Genomic DNA, 20,304 nt, shown 5'->3' on the forward strand with positions numbered 1-20,304 from the left:
ATTCGCACTAGTATGAAGCCACAAGGGTCTACCGATGACCAAATCAAGCTAAGGGTATTCCCTTTTTCATTGGCCGATAGAGCAAAAGATTGGTTATTCTATCTTCCACCGGGGTCGATCAACTCATGGCCCGACATGGCAAGAGCTTTCCTTGATAAGTTTTATCCCGCTTCAAGAGTCTCAAGTCTTAGAAATGAGATTTGTGGAATCCGCCAAGGTCAAAATGAGACTTTTCATGATTATTGGGAGATGTTCAACAACTTGTGCTATAGTTTCCCACAACACCAAATTCCGTAACAACTCCTCATTCAACACTTCTACGAGGGATTGTTGCCAATGGAGAGAAGACTGGTTGATGCCTCAAGTGGTGGTGATGTATTTAGTAATACTCCACAACAAACAAGACAACTTTTCAACACCATAGCCGCGAATTCTCAACATTTTGGCCCGCGCCAAGACATGAAGAAAGACACACAACACAAAGTCAATGAAGTGGGAACATCAAATCTTGAGTCTCAAATCATAGATCTAACCTCCGTTGTCCAAAAGCTAGCCATTGGACAAACTCCACAAGTAATGGTTTGTGGAATATGTGCAACAATGCGACATCCTACGGATATGTGTCCCATCCTTCAAGAAGATGCGGAGCATGTGAATGCTATGGGATAGTTCCAAAACTACCACAACAAGCCACCCGGTTATCAAAATTCTTACAATTCAAGTTGGAAGCCAAATCCCAACATGAGCTTCAACCCAAGACCATTGTCTCAAAATGCATTAGTTAGGCCATCCTATCGGCCACCACAACCTCATTACCAACATCAACAACCACACTATCAACCCAAACTGCACCCTCCACATCATCATCAACAACCTCCTCAATCTCAACCAAGTAGCTCCGGAATGTCTCTTGAAGACATTGTCAAATCTTTAGCCACTAGTACCCAACAATTCCAAAAAGAGGCAAGAACTAGTATCTCCAACCTTGAAGAAAAAATGGTAGATATAGTTACATCCATAAGGAAGTTGGAATCTTGTGGTAAACTCCCTTCTCAAACCGAAAAGAACCCTAATGTCAATGTGGTGACCTTGAGAAGTGGCAAACAAACCGGAGAAAATAGTTCGAAGAAGAAGCCGAGGGAAGAAGAGGAAGAAATAGAGATCATCTCCATTGAGGATCCCATAGCCAAGAATGACACACAAGCCGGAGTCCCAAAGAAGACTACTCCTCTAGTGACACCAATAGCCACTCACCCATCGTTCCCCTCCCAACTTGCAACTTCAAAGAAGAATATGGAGGATAAAGAGATCTTGGACACCTTCCGAAAGGTTGAAGTAAACATCCCTTTACTTGATGCAATCAAACAAATTCCAAGATATGCAAAGTTCTTGAAGGAGATTTGCACCAACAAGAGAAAGTTGAAAGGGAGTGAGAAAATCTCGATGAACAAAAATGCATCCGCGGTTTTACAAAGGAAGCTTCCACCCAAGTGGAAAGATCCCAAAATGTTCACGGTCCCTTGCAAGATTGGAGATGTCACCTTTAGTAGTGCTATGCTTGATCTTGGTGCCTCTATCAATATCATGCCTTACTCGGTGTATGAATTATTGAATGTCGGACCCTTAAGAGAAACCGGTGTCATAATATCTCTTGCGGATAAATCGAGTGTTTTTCCTAGAGGTGTTTTGGAAGATGTCCTAGTACAAGTAAACCAATTGGTCTTCCTGGTGGATTTCTATGTGATTGACCTAGATGAACAAGTATCCTCAAAATCGGTTATAATCTTACTTGGGCGACCATTCTTGAAGATGGCTAGAATAAAGATTGATCTGTATGCGGGAAGCTTAACAATGGAATTTGATGGTGAAACAATAAGTTTTAACATTTATGATGCTATGAGGTATCCCAGTGATGTTTCATCTTTGTGCTTTATAGATGTTGTCGAACCGTTGACTCAAGAATTGTTCGAGTTGTGTGATGCTGACATGTTGGAGATGGTTTTGAGCAAGGGGTTTGATTGTGCAGAATTAGCCAAGAAATTGAAGCTCTATTCGCTACACCCCGAAATTGAAAGATTAGTTAACGATTTGGAGATCAAGATGACCACCCAATTTAGTGTGAAGCAAATTGAATTATCTCAAACTCACACGAGATTGCCACCCTCCCTTGTCCAACCACCAGAATTAGAATTGAAGGTCCTTCCATAACATTTGAAGTATGCGTACTTGGGAGACAACGAGACCCTTCCGGTCATCATTTCAACTCACCTAACCGAATTTGAAGAAGAGTAACTTCTCAAGGTGTTGAAGGAGCATAAAGAAGCCATGGGTTGGACAGTTCCGGATATCAAGGGATTGAGCCCCTCTACTTGTATGCACAAGATCTTGATGGAGGATGAATGCAAGCCAAGTAGGGATGCGCAAAGAAGGTTGAATCCGCCAATGATGGAAGTGGTCGAGAAAGAGATTTTAAAGCTCCTAGATGCAGGAATGATCTATCCAATTTCGGATAGCAAGTGGGTAAGCTCAGTGCAAGTCGTTCCAAAGAAGACATGAATCACGGTGGTCGAGAACAACAAAGGTATGATGGTCCCCACCCATGTGCAAAATGGGTGGAGAGTATGTATTGACTACCACAAACTCAATGCAAGCACAAGAAAATATCATTTCCCATTGCCTTTGATTGACCAAACGTTAGAAAGGTTGGCCAGGAAATCTCATTATTGTTATCTCGATGGGTATTCCGGCTTTCACCGGAGAATGCCATTCGGATTATGTAATGCCCCGGCCACTTTCCAACGTTGTATGGTTAGTATCTTTTCAGAATATGTTGAAAATATAATTGAAGTTTTCATGGATGACTTTACGGTATATGGAAACTCCTTTCAAGAGTTTTGGCTAATCTCACCAAAATTTTAAAAAGATGCATTGAAACAAAATTTGGTTCTAAATTTTGAAAAATGCCATTTTATGGTGAGTCAAGGTCTTATTTTGGGTCATATTGTGTCAAAGAAAGGAATTGAGGTAGATAAGGCCAAGATAGATGTTATTCAAAGCTTACCTTACCCGACTTGTGTTCGGGAAGTTCGTTCCTTTTTGGGCCATGCAGGTTTCTACCGAAGGTTCATCAAGGATTTTTCAAAGATAACAAGACCAATGTGCCAAATCTTGCAAAAGGAGGTCGATTTCGAGTTCAATGAGGCGTGCAAAGAAGCTTTTGACAAGCTCAAAGAGTTGCTTACATCTGCTCCCATCATGCAAACACCAAATTGGGATCTCCCCTTTGAGATCATGTGTGATGCAAGCAACTATGCGATAGGCGCCGTTTTGGGTCAAAAGAATGAGAGGGCCTCCCACATGATCTATTATGCATCAAGGACACTAGACAATGCTTAAAGCAACTACTCTACCACAGAGAAGGAGCTATTGGCCATAGTGTTTGCCTTGGAGAAATTTAGACAATACCTACTTGGTACCAAGGTCATAGTGTATTCGGATCACGCAACACTTAAGTACTTGATGATGAAGAAAGATGCAAAGCCTAGACTCATCCGCTGGATTTTATTGTTACAAGAATTTGATTTGAAAATCCGGGACAAGAGCGGATGCAAGAACCTTTTTGCCGATCATCTAAGCCGGATCACTTCAAATGAAACTCCTTTCCCGTTGCGGGACGAGTTTCCGGATGAGCATCTCTTTTCCCTCACTCAATCTACTCCTTGGTATGCCGATATCGTTAACTTTTTGGTCACAAAGAGGTATCCCGACACATTCACACGTGCTCAAAATGAAAAGTTGAAATGTGATCTAAAATACTATGTGTGGGATGAACCTTATTTGTGGAAACATTGTCCCGATCAAATCATTAGGCGATGAGTACCCCAACAAGAGCACCAATCCATTTTGCAATTATGTCATGAATTTGCTTGTGGGGGACACTTCGGACCTAGCCGAACCTTGAGAAAGGTCCTTGAGTGTGGATTATTTTGGCCAACCATGTCACGCGATTGTTATTTGTTTTGCAAAAGTTGTGAGCGGTACCAAAGCACGGGAAACACTTCGCAAAAGAACCAAATGCCCCAAAATCCAATCCTTGTTTGTGAAATTTTTGACGTATAAGGGATTGATTTCATGGACCCATTTCCCGTCTCATTTGGCAACATTTATATTTTGCTCGCGATTGACTATGTTTCTAAATGGGTTGAAGCCAAAGCCACAAGATCGGACGATGCCAAAACGGTTATCGAGTTTTTAAAGTCTAATGTTTTTGCGAGATTTGGTGTGCCTAGAGCTTTGATTAGTGATCGAGGGACACATTTTTGTAACAAGATGATGGAGGCTTTATTGAAGAAGTACAACATGACCCACCGTGTTTCAACAGCTTATCACCCTCAAACGAACGGTCAAGCGGAGGTTTCGAATCGTGAAGTGAAGAGTATACTCGAGAAGTCAGTAAATCCCTCAAGAAAATACTGGAGTTCAAGGCTTGATTATGCCTTGTGGGACTATCGGACCGGATACAAGACCCCGATAGGAATGTCCCCGTTTAGGTTGGTCTTGGGAAAGCCATGCCATCTTCCCGTGGAATTGGAACACCGTGCATTTTGGGCGGTCAAACAACGCAATTTCAACATCGATTAGGCGGGAAGGCATAGGAAGCTTCAACTCCAAGAGTTGGAGGAGCTGAGAAATGACTCCTATGAAAACTCAAGGATTTACAAGGAAAGGACAAAGCTTTTCCATGACAAGTCCATTACCCGCAAACATTTCGAGCCAGGACATAGGGTTTTGCTTTACCATTCGCGATTGAAACTATTTCCAGGAAAATTGAGGTCAAGATGGATAGGTCCGTTTGTTGTGCTAAAAGTCTTTGAGCATGGAGCGGTTGAAATTCAAAGTGAAGAAACGGGGCAAATCTTTAAAGTCAATGGGCATCGATTGAAACCTTTATATGAACGTTTTAATGTAAATATCTTAGAAGTCATCCAATTGGATGCCCCGGTGTACTGAAATCAAGAAGGAAACACGTCTCGCCAAAGACGTTAAAGAGGGGCATTTTTGGAAAACTATAGTTTTCATCTTTTCTATCTCCAAATAAATGTCGTAGTTGGTTCATTTTTGGATTTGACATCTCTTCTTCTTCCTTATTGAGATAAAAGACTGTTGGATTTAAAGACTCGGTGTTCGTACGGGTCAAAGAGCTGAAAATTGAAAAAATTGGCGAAAATTATTCACGCGGTCCACGTGTACTCGAGCTTCCGTCCGCGTGTTTATTAACACGGACCGCGTGTAGTCCCTCAAGTGTCCGCGTCCATTATTAGCAAACAGTAGAGTTTCAGCCTTATTCACGCGTTCCACATGTAATCAAGGTCCCGTCCGCATGTATATTCAAACAGACCGTGTCTTATCCCTCCAAGTGTCCGCGTCCATCACCCGAAAATAGAAGAGTTCCAGTCCAATTCATGCGGACCCCGTGGTATCGGAAGCTTGTCTGCGTGTATATTAAAACGGACCGTTTGTGGGAAGGAGTCGATCGCGTGTCGTGAAAGGGAAATCTGAATAGCTAGGGGTTCATTCACGTGGACCGCGTCTACTCGCGTCCGTGTCCGCGTGATCTGTTGACCAACGTTGACTCGTTTTGACCAGGTTTGACCACGAATTAAACCCCCTCATTATCACCAGCCGACCCTTCTCCTCCCTACTTCTTCTTCTTCCTTTCCTCTAACCTCCATTAGAGAACCTCCATCTCCACCACTAAAACTCACTTTCCCATCAAACCGCCGGTCGGAATTTCGCGAGACCACCGCCATTCTTCTCCAAATTCAGAGCTCTACAAACCCCACTAAAACAACGCTCCGATCCGTTTCTATATCTTGGGGCGCCACCACCATCCCATCGCCACTTTACGGCCGATTTCCGGCCAACTCCGGCCACCTCTCGCGATTCCGACACCACCATTGTACACCTCTTTGACAAGTCTACAAACCCCACCAAAAATATTTCCTAAAGCTCGCCAGAAAATTTTGCTGGAATTTGAAGCCATTGCCGGATTCGTTGGGTTTTCGCGGTAAATTGCTTCTCCCGGGAAGTTGAACAAAAGTTTAAAGCTTGGGGTGGAGACTTGCAAGATTGTCAAATCCCAAATTTTCGCGCGCAAACTTTGAACTTTCAACAATAACAGGTACTTTCTTTCCTTTGTTTAATTGATCAAGATGCATGTCTGTTCATATGCTATTGTATCAAATGCATTTAGGAATCATTTCTTGCTTTGATTGTTGAATTGCTTTAGAAGTCCATAGGGAGTTAGTTGGTGATTTGGATTGACATATTGTTTGTTGAAATTGTGGTTTGTGTAATGGTTATTTTTCGTGTAGGAAGTCCATGTCTACATCTAGGAAGCGCCCGGCTGCTGGCCGAGGCAAAGCCCCAGCAACAAATCAAAGCGATGCTCCCGATGTCCCACAATTTCGGGATGCCAAAGCAGCCGAAAACTACACAAAGAGCTTGCCTAGAAAAGTTGCATCTACCAAATTCGTGTGCAAGCCCACGCTTATATCACTTGGGGTTCTTGAAGGGGTCACCCAATTGTTCCGTAACATTGGGTGGGAAAACCTTCTCAACCTCATGGAGAACACTTACGAGCTCCCCACTAGAGAGTTTCTCGCCGATAGCGGGTACGACAGCGAAAAAAGGAAAGCCACATTCTAACTTCTAGGGGACCGAAGGTACATCGATTTAGCAATGATAAACGACATCTTGGGCTTGCCTTCTTCAAACACATCCACAATTTTCGACGTCCTACCTGCTGAGTTCAATCACGAGACCTTTTGGACGGAAATTACCGGAGGTATCTTCTCTTGTGCCGGTCGGGATAAAGCAACCTCTATCATCCACGCATTACTCCGCATTGCCCATCACATCCTGGTGTGTACAGTTTTTGCCCGCAAAGAAGTCGGCCAGGTCACCAAAAATGAGCTCTTCTTCCTTTGGTGTATGACGAGGCGTGAAAGGCCGCCAATCCCAGACTTTGCTTCATTCTTCTTCCACAAATGCGCCCACATGAGATCCAAGATGTCCGGTGATATTTGCATTGGGGGATTTGTCACACTTTTGGCTCGCGGTCTTGACATCGAGCTCCCTGATGAATTCCAGCCTGTTGACAGCAAAAATCTTTTGGATGAGCGCGCCCTCATAAACATACACCACATCCATCGCAGGAACAGGAGCAGCTTCACATGGTTTTGTCCTCAAGGGGTTGGGTATCTCGTTCTTCCCGACCCTCGAGTCACCAACTTCACCTTCCACGATCGCACTTAGTGGAGAATCGCGAGGACCATCACTCAGTCAGTCAATGAGGATGTGCTCCAAGATCAAGATGATGACGAGATGCCTATGGATGACGAGCCCGGTGATGAGCCCACCCATGGTCCTCAGCACGCCCAGCTACAAGCCCCTACCGGGTACTACCCGCTTCCCCCCAATTTTTCTAAGCGGTTCGAGGCGCTTTGTGTCTCAAACCAAATCATGTCCCAGCAAATGCACCATATGTGGGGGTGGCACCAATCCCAAAACCATTTTGAGAACATCCCACTTCCACCTCCCTATCCATACCCCCCACCCACCCATCCTTATCCCCTACACCTTACCCTTACCCCTACCCCCAATACATGTATCCTCCTCCCGATTCCCCGGTTTAAGTACTTTCGCCTCGCCCCAAGCATTGAGGACAATGCTTATTTCTAAGCTAGGGGTGGGGTATTCCTTTTTTTTTTAATTTCTCATGCATTTTAGTATAAATTGCATTAAAAAATAAAATAAAATAAAATTTATTTTCTTCTTTTTCATCTTTATTTTTGCATGGCATTTAGCTTAGGGCATTAGCATTCATGCATTTTTGTTTTTTTTTATTCTCACCTCTCTTGGATGCCATGGAACAGGTTCATAGTTATTGTATCATTATTGGTCCAGGATCTTGTTGCTATCTCACCCATCGAACTGGGACCACTAACTGCAGCTTGGAATTTCATACTTGGGATCAGATGCTGGTAGCTTAAAGGGGTAAGTGATCATGGCCAGGTAGTTTTCATGAAGAATTATGCATACAATGCTAACGACTATGGGATATACTATAGCACTGGATGTCTTACCCTTGCGGTCACTACCGTCGAGAGGATCACACTTGATCATGTTAGAACCGTTAGGATGAAGCACTGGTGCTTGTCCCCGAGTAGAATCCATATCCGGCCTCTTTACATCACCATATTTTTTCTTGATTTCATTAGGGTTTTAGAGAGTCTTTTAGTCCACATTTGGACATTTTCATCATTATTAAAAAAAACTTAATTACAAGTTTACAAAGGAGCTTACATTACATCTTTATGCTCCAGACATGGTCATTTTCACACTTATGCCATTCAGATTATATTACTACCCTTTTGGTTCCACTTTCACACTAGAACCAAATTTTGAGTAAAAGGGTTTTCTTGATTTCGATTGTTAATACATTACCTTCAAGTATGGTGTATCTAGTTGAAAAAAAAAATCAGTTGCAACTATTTTAGACAGGTGGCCGGTTCAATTATTGAACAAGTTTTTCAACATCTCGGTCATCTGGCAGTTGATATTCATTTATTTAGGATTGTATATTTGTATATAGATCGAGTTGTCTCTTTTCGCAAATTGGTGATGTTAGAGAGGCTGTTGAGTCGGATACTATGGGAGGTTCGAGTCAACGCTAAGTGAGCCGATTCCTATAACGGTGCCCGAGCGATTAAACCTAGTTACACATGAGAGAAGTCGGCAGACGTGAGATCAGAGTATGCACTTAAAGAAGAGCTCCACCCGAGCCCATCCAGTCGCTTTCTCCCTACTACAGATGTTATTCATTATATGCATGTTCCATTGAGGCTGCGACTGACCATCCCTCCTTACTCACCTAGAGGAGTTGTCCGGGCTGTGGTTTATGATCCCATTGTCATCGGATGAAAAAGTTGTGAGATAGCAGCGAGATCAATTCTGACCATGTTGACTAACGTTGAACAGGTTCCATGGTTCTATCCATTCTTTTTATTTTTAGGGTAGTTCGTCCTAAGTTCATTTTAATCTTGTCTTACTTGAGGACAAGTAAGGTTCAAGCTTGGAGTGATTTGATAGTTTCGTTTTTATTACTTGTTTTCATAGTTTATTTTTAGTTAAAACCATCTCATTTTAGTCAATCTTCATGCATATTTTCTCTTTTTGTCATTTTTCTCCTTTACCGGGTGCTTTCTAGTCTTTTGGGATTAATTGCAGGATTTACCGAACACTATTTGTTATTGGAGGCTTAGAAGGATGCGGGACTTAAGAAGGCATGTGATTTGCTTGTGGACTTGAAGTGGTGCGATTGGGCTAGGTGCTTACGTAAAAGAAGAAATCAATTTGGATCTAATTTGTGGGTAAGGATGATGACGAGGCGACGCGGAATCGAGCTACAAGAAAATTTAAGGAGTATTAGGTCAATCATTAGAAGGCTTTGGAATGGAAAATGGGTCCTAAAGAGTTATGATTGTGGGCTGAAGTTGAAGAAGTGAAGGTTTAGCTAAAACGCATGATTAATGGCCCAAATCTCACATTCAGCATGACCCACGCGGTCCGCGTGAATTGTTCTGAGCTGATTCCGGGTTTGACTTGTTGACTCTATTTGTGGAAGTTTGGTGGGAGACTTTTGGTACCTTTTGAATCCATAAATCAACCCCCTTTTTCTGGAGATAGCCATTTTTGGTGGGGGGGGGGGGGGTTGACTTGAAGAACACACACCATATTCTCAAAAAGAACCTTGGAAGATTTGAAGAATTTTTGGAAGATTAGTGTAATTTCCTTTCATCTTGCATCTAAGACAATGTTTGATACTACTAAACTATATTGTTTTTCTTTTACTTTGGCCATGATTGGCTAAATTTTCATTTGGTTGATTAGGGTTTAACCCATGGATGATTATTTTCTTTGGAGACTTATTATTACATTTGTGTTTGATGTTTATGGGAAGGTTTTCTAGTTAAACATCTTGTGTGTTTATTTATCTATGATCATGAGCTTGGATGAATGAATGCTTTTTTTGTTGACTAATTTCTTGGTTAAGTAATAGACCTTCAAATTAGTAAGCAACAAATGGTTTATATGTTTGTTTTCATTTCATTTAGACCATGGAAATGTTTCCTCCATAATGATAATGTAAGCATTTGATTATCTTTTGGACTTGGTAACTCTTACAACTTAAAGCTAATTGATTTTCACAATATTTTATGCTTCATTGATTTTGTGACTTCAATTAAGGAAATGTGTTAAGAGCTTCTCTAGCCATTTTAATTTCTAAGAAGAGTTGAGGCAATTTGTGCTTATGAATTGCAATAGCCAAGTTAAACCAATTCACAAGTGTTATTCCATTAAGTCGAATGATAAGTCAATCATATCATCCATGAGGTGTTCCCCAAAATCAACCAATTCCACTTCTTTGAATTTAATCCAATCTTTTACTTGTTTACTTGTCATATTTTCATTCTAGCTAGTTTTAATTTTTGTCAAACAATCGAAAGAACTAAGCACCCCCCCCCCCCCCCAATTTTAATTTTTTTATTGTTATTTTACAAGTATTTTTACAAAGAGATTGTTCATAGAGTTATAAATTGAACCAATCTCCATGGATTCGACCCTTTACCACTATACACTATTTTAGTGTGTAATATTTAGGGTATTAATTTTGTTGTCCTCGACAACCACCACCACTACAAGAAAAAGCATATGTAGGGACCATACCTATAGGGACGACAAAAGGCATTTCTATATATCATCTATAGAGACGACATGTCTTCTCTATAAAGTTGACCAAAATTTTTTGACTCGTTAATTTATAGAGACGACTAGTTGTTGCAAAAAGTTAAGCAGATAGTTGGCAGGTCTACAAGTTAGGTGGGAATTTTCGCATGACGTCGTTTTGTCTAAGGGTGTGGAGATGACAGATCGTCCCATAGGATTTTACTCCCTAAATCGAGAATACATCATCCCCTTTTCTCTTATTCAATTGAAACTGTTTTCACATTTACCTCTCTCTCGATCAGCGATCAGTATATGTCGAACACCTTCACCTTCGGCCTCCTCAGTAGCAACAACTGTCATTGTTAGCGTTGTTACCAGCGATCTCCTTCGGTAATTCGTGATCACAGTGTTCCCTTCAATCTTCTCTCTTCTTTGATCGAAGATTTGTTGCTTTTCGGATACGAAATCGACGGCCATTTTACCAGCCCGACTCCACAACACAACCACCTTCACTATCGACGATGCTTGAATTCCCCTGTGACAACGACTGCTTCTTCACTCTCCAACAACATCCAATTTCGAAAATCATAAAGGTATTTCACTGATCTATTTGTTTTACTAATGTTCGGGAATCTTCCTTCAATTTGTACCGTTTTACAGCATGTAATAAAATCATTTAGTACATAATCCACTCAATTTTGTAAATACATTGTATAGATTATGGCATCAGGTAGGTACAGATGAAGCTCTCGGGCATGCTGCTTCAGTTCTTTCAGGTAATGTAATCAGATGAGTTATGTTGAACCTTTATTTATCAATCTTATTACAACTATTATGACTAATCAAAGAAACTTATTTTCCTTTTTTATTTCAATAGCATTGAGTGAGAATTAATGACATCAACTTGAGCTCTGTTGTCAACACACTGCCAAATATTGTGATATGAAACTTGTAGATAGTTTTATACCCATTATTCCAATCCAGACACTTTTTTTATTGTCTTGTTTTCTTTATAAACAAAAGATAACATTAATCTTTTTTTGCTATTATCCTGAATCTATGCAGAAACAGTTATATGAATCTAGTGCAAAGGAAACAGAACCTCTCACAAAGGAGGATGCTATTGTAGATATAATGGGAAGACATGATCAATTCGTATCTTCAATGCAGTCTTGTCTAGCTAAACTATAGGTTTTTCTTTATTCTCATTATTTATTTCATAAGATCTAAGTTATATATATGCTATTGGAAAAGTTTATATATCGTCTCATACTTTTTCTCTTGTTATCTGCAGATGATTCAGAGATGCTGGGATAGGAATGATATTAAAGCAACAATTAGAGCAATGGAGAGAATGGCTGATCATTTTGTGAGTATATATATATCTTCTTATTGCACGCATCTCTTGGTGATTGATTCTTTTTAGTCTTGACTCCCAATCTTTTTATTACAATTCAGGCGACTGCAGATATTGTGAGTCTTTTGACAGAAAAAATGGACACCATCACATTGGATATTTGTTCTTGTCTACTACCTCTCATCACAAACCTCCTTGAAAGCGACATGGATAAGTACACATTGGATATGATGTAAAAGTGTAGCATTTAAGTTAATCTTTGGTAGTATATGTCCCAAAGACCACACAACAGGTCCAGTAGTTTTTAGATGAATTAATGTTCATTCTCCATGTAAAGTTTTAGTTTTCTTTTTTCACATTAAATAAATTACCATTACTGATTTTCCTAAAATACACAGGTCGAACAGCTCAAGTTGCAATGTGATCATAATCTGAGAAGCATTGAGGTGATTGAGAGGATGAATACACAAATACACACACACTAGTTTTGTTTCTTCCTATAATTGTATAGGTTTCTGTTGATAAACTTGCAATGAAGACAGCAGAAGAGAGAGTACCTTAAGAATTTTTAGTAAGGATAAATGCAAGAAATCATTTGTTAAACAATCTAAGTGCTAATTATTATTGTTCCTCAAATTTCAGCTCCTTCTGAGAGTCTGGATATCAACTTCAAGAAATCATTTGCAAAGGAATGATGGTACTATGGAAGGAGTGATTGAGGATGAAAAGGCTAATGAGTAATACTAACAAAGTTTCTTTTTTTGTAGGGTGGAATTGATGAGTTTTAGCCATAAGAAAATCCTATGTGCTCATGCAAACCCTAATGCTTGGATCTAGGTTTCTCTATTGTACAAGCAATGTATCCAAGACTTATAATCTTAGATCTAACATATTATAAACTGAAATTAGTGTTTAGAGAATTACTTTTGATTGTTATGTAGCAATAACAATCTCAATTCCACCTTGTAATGACTTTAGAAAGCTTAGAGTCACAATTGTCACTCCTCTAATGGCTCACAAACACTAATAGCAAGAGGATGAAGAACAAGGAGAGAGGAGGCTGCCCAAAAACGTCTAGAACCCTAGAGGAACTCTTAGCCACGTTTTTGGAGCTTAAGGGTACTATATATACATGTAGACTATTAGGGTTTTCAACTAGGAAACCCTAATTCGACTGCTTAAGCCGTAAGCAGCCCATGGACCCTTTTAGAATATCCCTTGGACGATTTCTAATGGGTTTCCCCATAGAATTCGTCCAACATATATATATATATATATATATTATTAAGTAATTCATAGCCCAATTGCAATTATCTTATAATTACAGTTCCAGTCCCTTAAGTTTAGTTAATCTCTTTTAGCCACAAAATTAATTATCAATTAATTCTTGACTAATATTAATTAAACAATATGATTTCTCCTTTAATATATTATTCTCATAATATATTAATAAATCATAATTAATCCTTTCTCTCCATATCATTCTATCAAGTTGCTTTGGTGAAGGCAACTCAAAAGGACCATGCACCATCGGGTCAAGTACATACCAAAATAGTTATGGACTTAGACACTAATCCAACAGTCTCCCACTTGGATAAGTCTAATAACTATTCTGCGTATGACTTTAGATCCTGATCTACAATCGTTGCTTTCCAAAGTTGTTGTCAACTCTGATTTTATCAGATACACGTGTCCTTTAGATAAGGGATCATATATTCCTCCATTCTCGATATCGTATAGATATGAGACATGAACTTAATCATTCTCTCTATACTATTTCCCGACTTCCAATTTATGATGACTGAAAACAGACTACAATTGAACCATCAATTTAGTCCCGGCTTGGCCAAGCACTTAGGTGCCATCACTAAATCATCGCAGGGCCCAAAGATATCGCTTTTATCCTACTTTGGATAAAAGGAACGGATAAACTTTGATTCAATGCTTGCTTGCACTCACTTACCGAATCACACACAATAATATGTTTTATAACACCAAGTTAGTGGTGCGTTTACATATTATTAATGTGCAACCGATTCGCAAGATACAACTCACACATCTCGGTTTCAAGAATATAAGATGTTATCGTCTCACTAATCACTCGTGATACAATTCATGAAGTGATCCAAGTGAGCGTGGGTTTAATCCAATGCTCAAATCATATTCATAAGCACTCATGAACGTTGCAACAAACATTTGCTTATGTCTAATACACTTTAGACAATCCACACACCAATTCACGACAGTCTTTATTCATACCTACTTCCAACATATGAACGACTGTGGCCCGTTCGAATAATTTGACTGTTCTGAACCAATTAAATTATTCAGGAATTCAAAACATGTAAAGTGAAACGCAAGAATAATACTAATCCCATATGGCCTCAAACCTTTGAGTATAAATAAAACACCTTTTATTTATCACCATATCGATTACTCATTATTTGTTGTTTTGGGTAATCAACTTCTTACTTGAATTATAACTATACTTGTCCCATGTTCTTAGCATGCACACAATGTTTACCTACGGTCCTTACTTTGTGAAATAGGTCAAATGAACACATTTCTAATCATACTCATTTCACAACTCCCAATCCTTATCATAAGTATAAGAATATCAAACTTTTATTACTTATGCTAGATTCTAACATTTTATGCAATGATTCTTATGTAAAATTATAGCTCAAAATCATCAAGACTTGGGTAATCTCTATCAGAAACAATTTTATAGATATGATGTCTCTCACTCAAAGTACATTCCTTTGAACATCCTTCTTGCATAAAAGTTTCTAATCTAGATATAGATTCTCAAAATCCAACTCCCAATATGGAAACATTTCCATATTTGCCATATGACAACTCATTCTTAATAGAATCTTATCTATTCATAATAATGTCGATATGGTCCATCTAATACCATACTTCCAACTACTCACAAGCGACCAATGCTCAGCGAACTTTGGATCATCCTTTGATAGTTGTTTAATTATCTTAGTCAAAACCGATTCTTGTCCTTTTTCACTCTAAATGTGCTAGACATTTGGAAAATTTTAGAATGGTCAAATATTATAGCATTTGCAATCAATCCTATACCCGAAGTGTATGGGACACGATGCATAATGTCTTACATAAAGATACGATACTTTATCAATCTTTTGTCATAATATTTTATGTGTCACGTTCTCCCAATTCAAACTATGAAAAGGGATGCCATAATCATAATCGAAATTTGAGAACGCACTATTAATCCTTGACTAAATTTATTAACATTCCACAACCTAAGCCTTTAGATTTGAAATGAAGCATAATATTCTCTCCCTTAATTATAGCAAAACAACTTTTCAACACTTACCACTTTGCAAACTATAACTCTTCTTTTCTATAATTAATATTGCTAACTTGCAATACTTGCCATAATAATCATATAAGCACAACATTTATACTCCCACTATGATGATTATTATCACATAAGAATAACTCTTATGCTCCCACTAGCTTTGACATGTATTTAGAAACAGCTTAACTTCCAGAAAACAATTCCTATTGAATTTCTTAAGTTCATATTTCTAATGCTTTGATAATCCTTTATCTAAGCTTATCAAACTTACACACCTTTGCCTTAGATAGTTCATATGTGTGTCTAAACAATTCAGACTATTTGCCAAATCTCACAATTCGAATCATGGAAAGGGATACCGTAATCATAATCGGATTTGAGAATGAAAATTTTCACAATCACTATCTTCTTAAAATCTCTCTTAGTGAAAGCATTTCCTCACATTCATTTTCATGAAGGAGGGAATCTTATGACACTTAGATTTTTTATGGTGTATGTGTTCCTATCCATGTGAATTTGTAAAAACCAATGTTTGCGACAAATCCAAACTCATATGGACTGAACTATCTTAATCTTGACTTTTTGCCTTAAGGTAACACGACTGCCTACCATGTCTTCCAAGTAGTTAAACAGCTCACCCTTTCTTATCAATGTACTTTTCATTGATCAAGGTGCTTGCCTTTTATGCGTTCAAATGATAACTCATAGAGCTGACATGCATAATTAACTCAATTGGAACGGCACAGAAACAAGATAGTGTCAACACGATAGGTTGTAAACCTCAAGTCGTGTGCTAGTGATGATCGATAAGGTTTATTCTTGATTAGTTATTGAAACTTTTCAAGACCATTAAGACTCCCACTTACTCCTTGACATATAATATTCTCTTGTCAATAAACATTTCTTGACAAACAAATATTCAAGAGTTAGTGTATCTTTTATCAAGACTAAACATTTCATAAAATTGGTCCTAGTTGGTCATTGTCTTATCCAAGACATCACAACTTTCCACATTTGATGAATGTTATAAACCTTCTTAAGATTTGTCACTCAATGTCACAATCTTAACTCTAAGACTTGGTTTGGAACGAAGTATGATTGACATTTTGATTAAACCATTTCTTCAATTCTTGATTCCTCTTCTCAGACATACAACTGTACTAAGACTCACTTAGAGGATCAATTGAGATATGGTTCTTAATCATTAAGACCTATCATAAAACATAATAAAAGGTACTCTCCCTTCTCCTTAGAATAGAGAAACTTTTATCTTTCTGCCTACTTGATTCTTCTTATTCGTTCTACTATTGATTTAAACTCTTTCAATCAATTCAGAATTACACTTAATCTTATAAGTATAATCATATTCACTAAACCTTTAGTAAATCATGACGAATATCTTTGTTACTCTTGTGGTGGACTTGATCAACACACAACTTTGTGTATTCGATCTCTTAGTCCTTCACTTGACACTTTGTCAATGAATTAGTCCAATTTCCAAATATGAAATTTCTCATTCATCATGCAACCAAATCGCATGATTCCAAGTTTCTGTCCAATTGAAACTTGGGTGATGAGAAACTCTCCCTATTTGGTAAATTCTTGACATTTCCACAAATAACATAATTAAGAATCAAATCCATTATTGCTAATAACTGAAACATTCAAACATCAATTTTTCGTACACGCCATTGCAAGGATAAACAAAAATCAAATTTTATTCTATTGCGGAAAAAATTGTCCTTACAATGCAATTCATTGAAAAACTATGTTAATACATATTTCTTAGCAATCTATTCTAATTCTAAGTAGTAGCTCAAGATTCTAATCTTCAAGTAATGCGATCGAAATCCATTTCTTCACGATTAGATTTCGCTCACTTCTTCCCTTAAGCTTCCTCTCTTTTCTTCGATCCTACAAGACATCGAAATGTAATCTTATCACATCATGTATTAAGAATCTAGAATAGGAACTTAAAAGAGTTAGTTAATGGATTTTACCTAAAGCAGAACCATACGTTTTGACTCTCCCATCTCTTAGCTCTCCTAGGTAAATAGGGCAGCTTCATCTCCAATGCCCCTTCTCTTGGCAATAAAAGCAAATTGACTCTTTTGGAACAGCACATGGAACTACTTCAGACTTTGCCTTTCTCTTATGATCAAACTTTTCGATCATGGCATGCCTTTCGTTGCCATTGTCTATATCCATAAAGATCTTTAAGGGCAATTCACCAATCAACTTTGCTTTTCCAGTGCACCAAACCATCGTTGATTCAGCAGCAATAAGCATGTAGGTGAGATTTATAAGGGTCACATCGTGGTTCATCATATAGTACTCTCTTACGAACTCACTATACGAGTTAGGAAGTGACTGAAGAACCCAGTCAACAGCCATCTCCTCACAGACAACGGATCCCAACATTCTTAACCTATCAATGTGTGACTTCATCTCTAGGACGTGTGCACACACCGACTTTCCTTCTTCATGTTTACTTGCTAAAAGGGCTTGAGTGAGCTTGAACTTTTCAAGCCTTCGAACATGTGGGTTAGGGAGAATAATTGGAGGAGGTGGAGGAAGTGAAGCATGATCTCTTGTTCCTCGATCGAATCGTGGAGTATCATCTTCATGTGGAAAGCTTGTTCCACGGGATTTGGGAAGACTATAGTTGTCGTACTTGACATCTACAAAACGGGAGAAAAATAAATTCAAGTTAGTTGATTGATTGAGTCCTTAGTAAATCACCCAAATGAGATACTAAGGCTAGGACCCAACACAATATTCCACAACTTGGGAAAGGGATGCCGTAACCCAAATTGCAGAACATTTGACGGTAAGTGAATGACGATTCTCTAATTTTCCACCATGAAAAACGAAAAACAGATTAAGTTTTAAATGCTTTGAAAACTCCTACATCCTTTGAGATTCATTGAACTTTTCAATGGCATGTTTAAATCTCGATATGCCCCTCGATTTGTGACTGGGATGCCGAGGATCACAAAACAGGGTGTGAATAACCATGCAAACTTACATGGTGCCCCCAAATGTTACAGTCACCTATTTGATATGCCGGTTAACCACACACGCTCCCCGAACTATAACAAACATTGAGTCACCCTTTGCTACCTTTGCTTTGACCCATTTAGTGTGCCGGTTAACCACACACGCTCCACTGACGTCTTCGCAAGGGTACAAAGTGCAATTTCATAGAATTGCATCAATTCACTTTTGCCTAGAGTAACTAAGATTTGAAATTTAAAAAAACATTGAGTTACTTTTGTATTTCATTATACTTATAATGGAAGGTTAATGTCCCATCCTACCCGTTCGGCTAACGACCCTCCACTAGTCAAGAGTGCGGTGGGTAAGAGTGGATACCCATTCAATCGCCATTTTATAGGCAATTTCCTTAAACACCCCTTATAGACCAGCTTCGTGAATGAGGCCTACTAACGGTAAGACTGATTGTTTACTGATACATATATAATACTAGACTTTTAATGTTATATATAGTATAGGGTGTATTTTACACTTTTAAAATATTAGGTGGTCAAATTTAACAATTATACTTTTAATTTAACTAAATTGTGAACCAAAACTTTATGGATTTATTAAACCTCCTTTAATTATACACTTTAATTAATTAATAAAACCATAAGGGTGTGATTTGAACTTTTCAAAACAATACTAGGGTTTTAGAATTTAACATTTCTAAATTAAACTTTTAATCAACTTTTAAATTCCAAAACTTGAGGGCAAGTTTTGAAACATTTCAAAACATTAGGGTTTTAACTATTTAAATTTCAAAACCAAAACTTTTAAGTTCTAATTTAAACTATAAAACTTACATGGGCATAATTGAAACTTTTTCACAACACAAGGATCAAATAACAAATAATAGAAATCAAACACTTAATTTTGTCATTATCTATATTTGACCTAATCCCATAAGATAATTACCAAATAATTTAAATAATCCATGTTTATCATATAAGGAAACTATTATTCAAAAGATTTGAAATTATCTTTTGTTTTATGAAGGATAATCATCCAAATATAATAAAAATCAGATTTTATCATAAAAATACGTTTTTGGTATTAATCCTTCAACAAAACAGCAAGAAATCCCGATATTCCCTCTATCTGACCCCTGGACTCGCCGAGTCAGGGATTGGACTCGCCGAGTCAGACAGATTCGCCGAGTTCATCCACTGACTCGCCGAGTTAGGTCGGGCAGAGGCCAAAAAATCGATTTTCAGTGAATAATACAACATAGCATCACATACAACAGAAACCAATTAAGGCTCTGATACCACTGATGAGTTTTAGCCATCAGAACATCCTGTGTACTCATTCAAACCCTAATGCTTGGATCTAGGTTTCTCTATTGTACATGCAATGTATCCAAGACTTACAATCTTAGATCTAACATATTATAAACTGAAATTAGGGTTTAGAGAATTACCTTTGATTGTTATGTAGCAATAACAATCTCAATTCCTCCTTGTAATGACATTAGAGAGCTTAGAGTCACAATTGTCACTCCTCTAATGGCTCACAAACACCAATAGCAAGAGGATGAAGAAAAAGGAGAGATGAGGCTGCCTAAAAACGTCTAGAAACCCTAGAGGAACTCTTAGCCATGTTTTTGGGGCTTAAGGGTACTATATATACATGTAGACTATTAGTGTTTTCAACTAGGAAACCCTAATTTGACTGCTTAAGCCCTAAGTAGCCCATGGACCCTTTTAGAATATCCCTTGGACGATTTCTAATGGGTTTCCCCATAGAATTTGTCCAACATATATATTATTAAGTAATC

At 38.3% G+C, this 20,304-nt stretch overlaps 1 protein-coding gene across 1 annotated transcript; it reads left to right on the forward strand.

Annotated features, from left to right (window-relative positions):
- The first annotated feature begins 996 nt into the window (after positions 1–996).
- Positions 997–2,208, forward strand: LOC111917820 (uncharacterized). The gene has a single exon (XM_023913464.1). The coding sequence runs from the start codon at positions 997–999 to the stop codon at positions 2,206–2,208; it is 1,212 nt and encodes a 403-aa protein (XP_023769232.1).
- The last annotated feature ends 18,096 nt before the right edge of the window (positions 2,209–20,304 follow it).

Source organism: Lactuca sativa, chromosome 3 (assembly GCF_002870075.4).
Source record: "Lactuca sativa cultivar Salinas chromosome 3, Lsat_Salinas_v11, whole genome shotgun sequence".
Taxonomy (NCBI): domain Eukaryota; kingdom Viridiplantae; phylum Streptophyta; class Magnoliopsida; order Asterales; family Asteraceae; genus Lactuca; species Lactuca sativa.

What these genes read in the sequence shown, in the direction of transcription:
- LOC111917820 (XM_023913464.1), top strand. Translation starts at nt 997, where the DNA reads ATGGTAGATATAGTTACATCCATAAGGAAGTTGGAATCTTGTGGTAAA.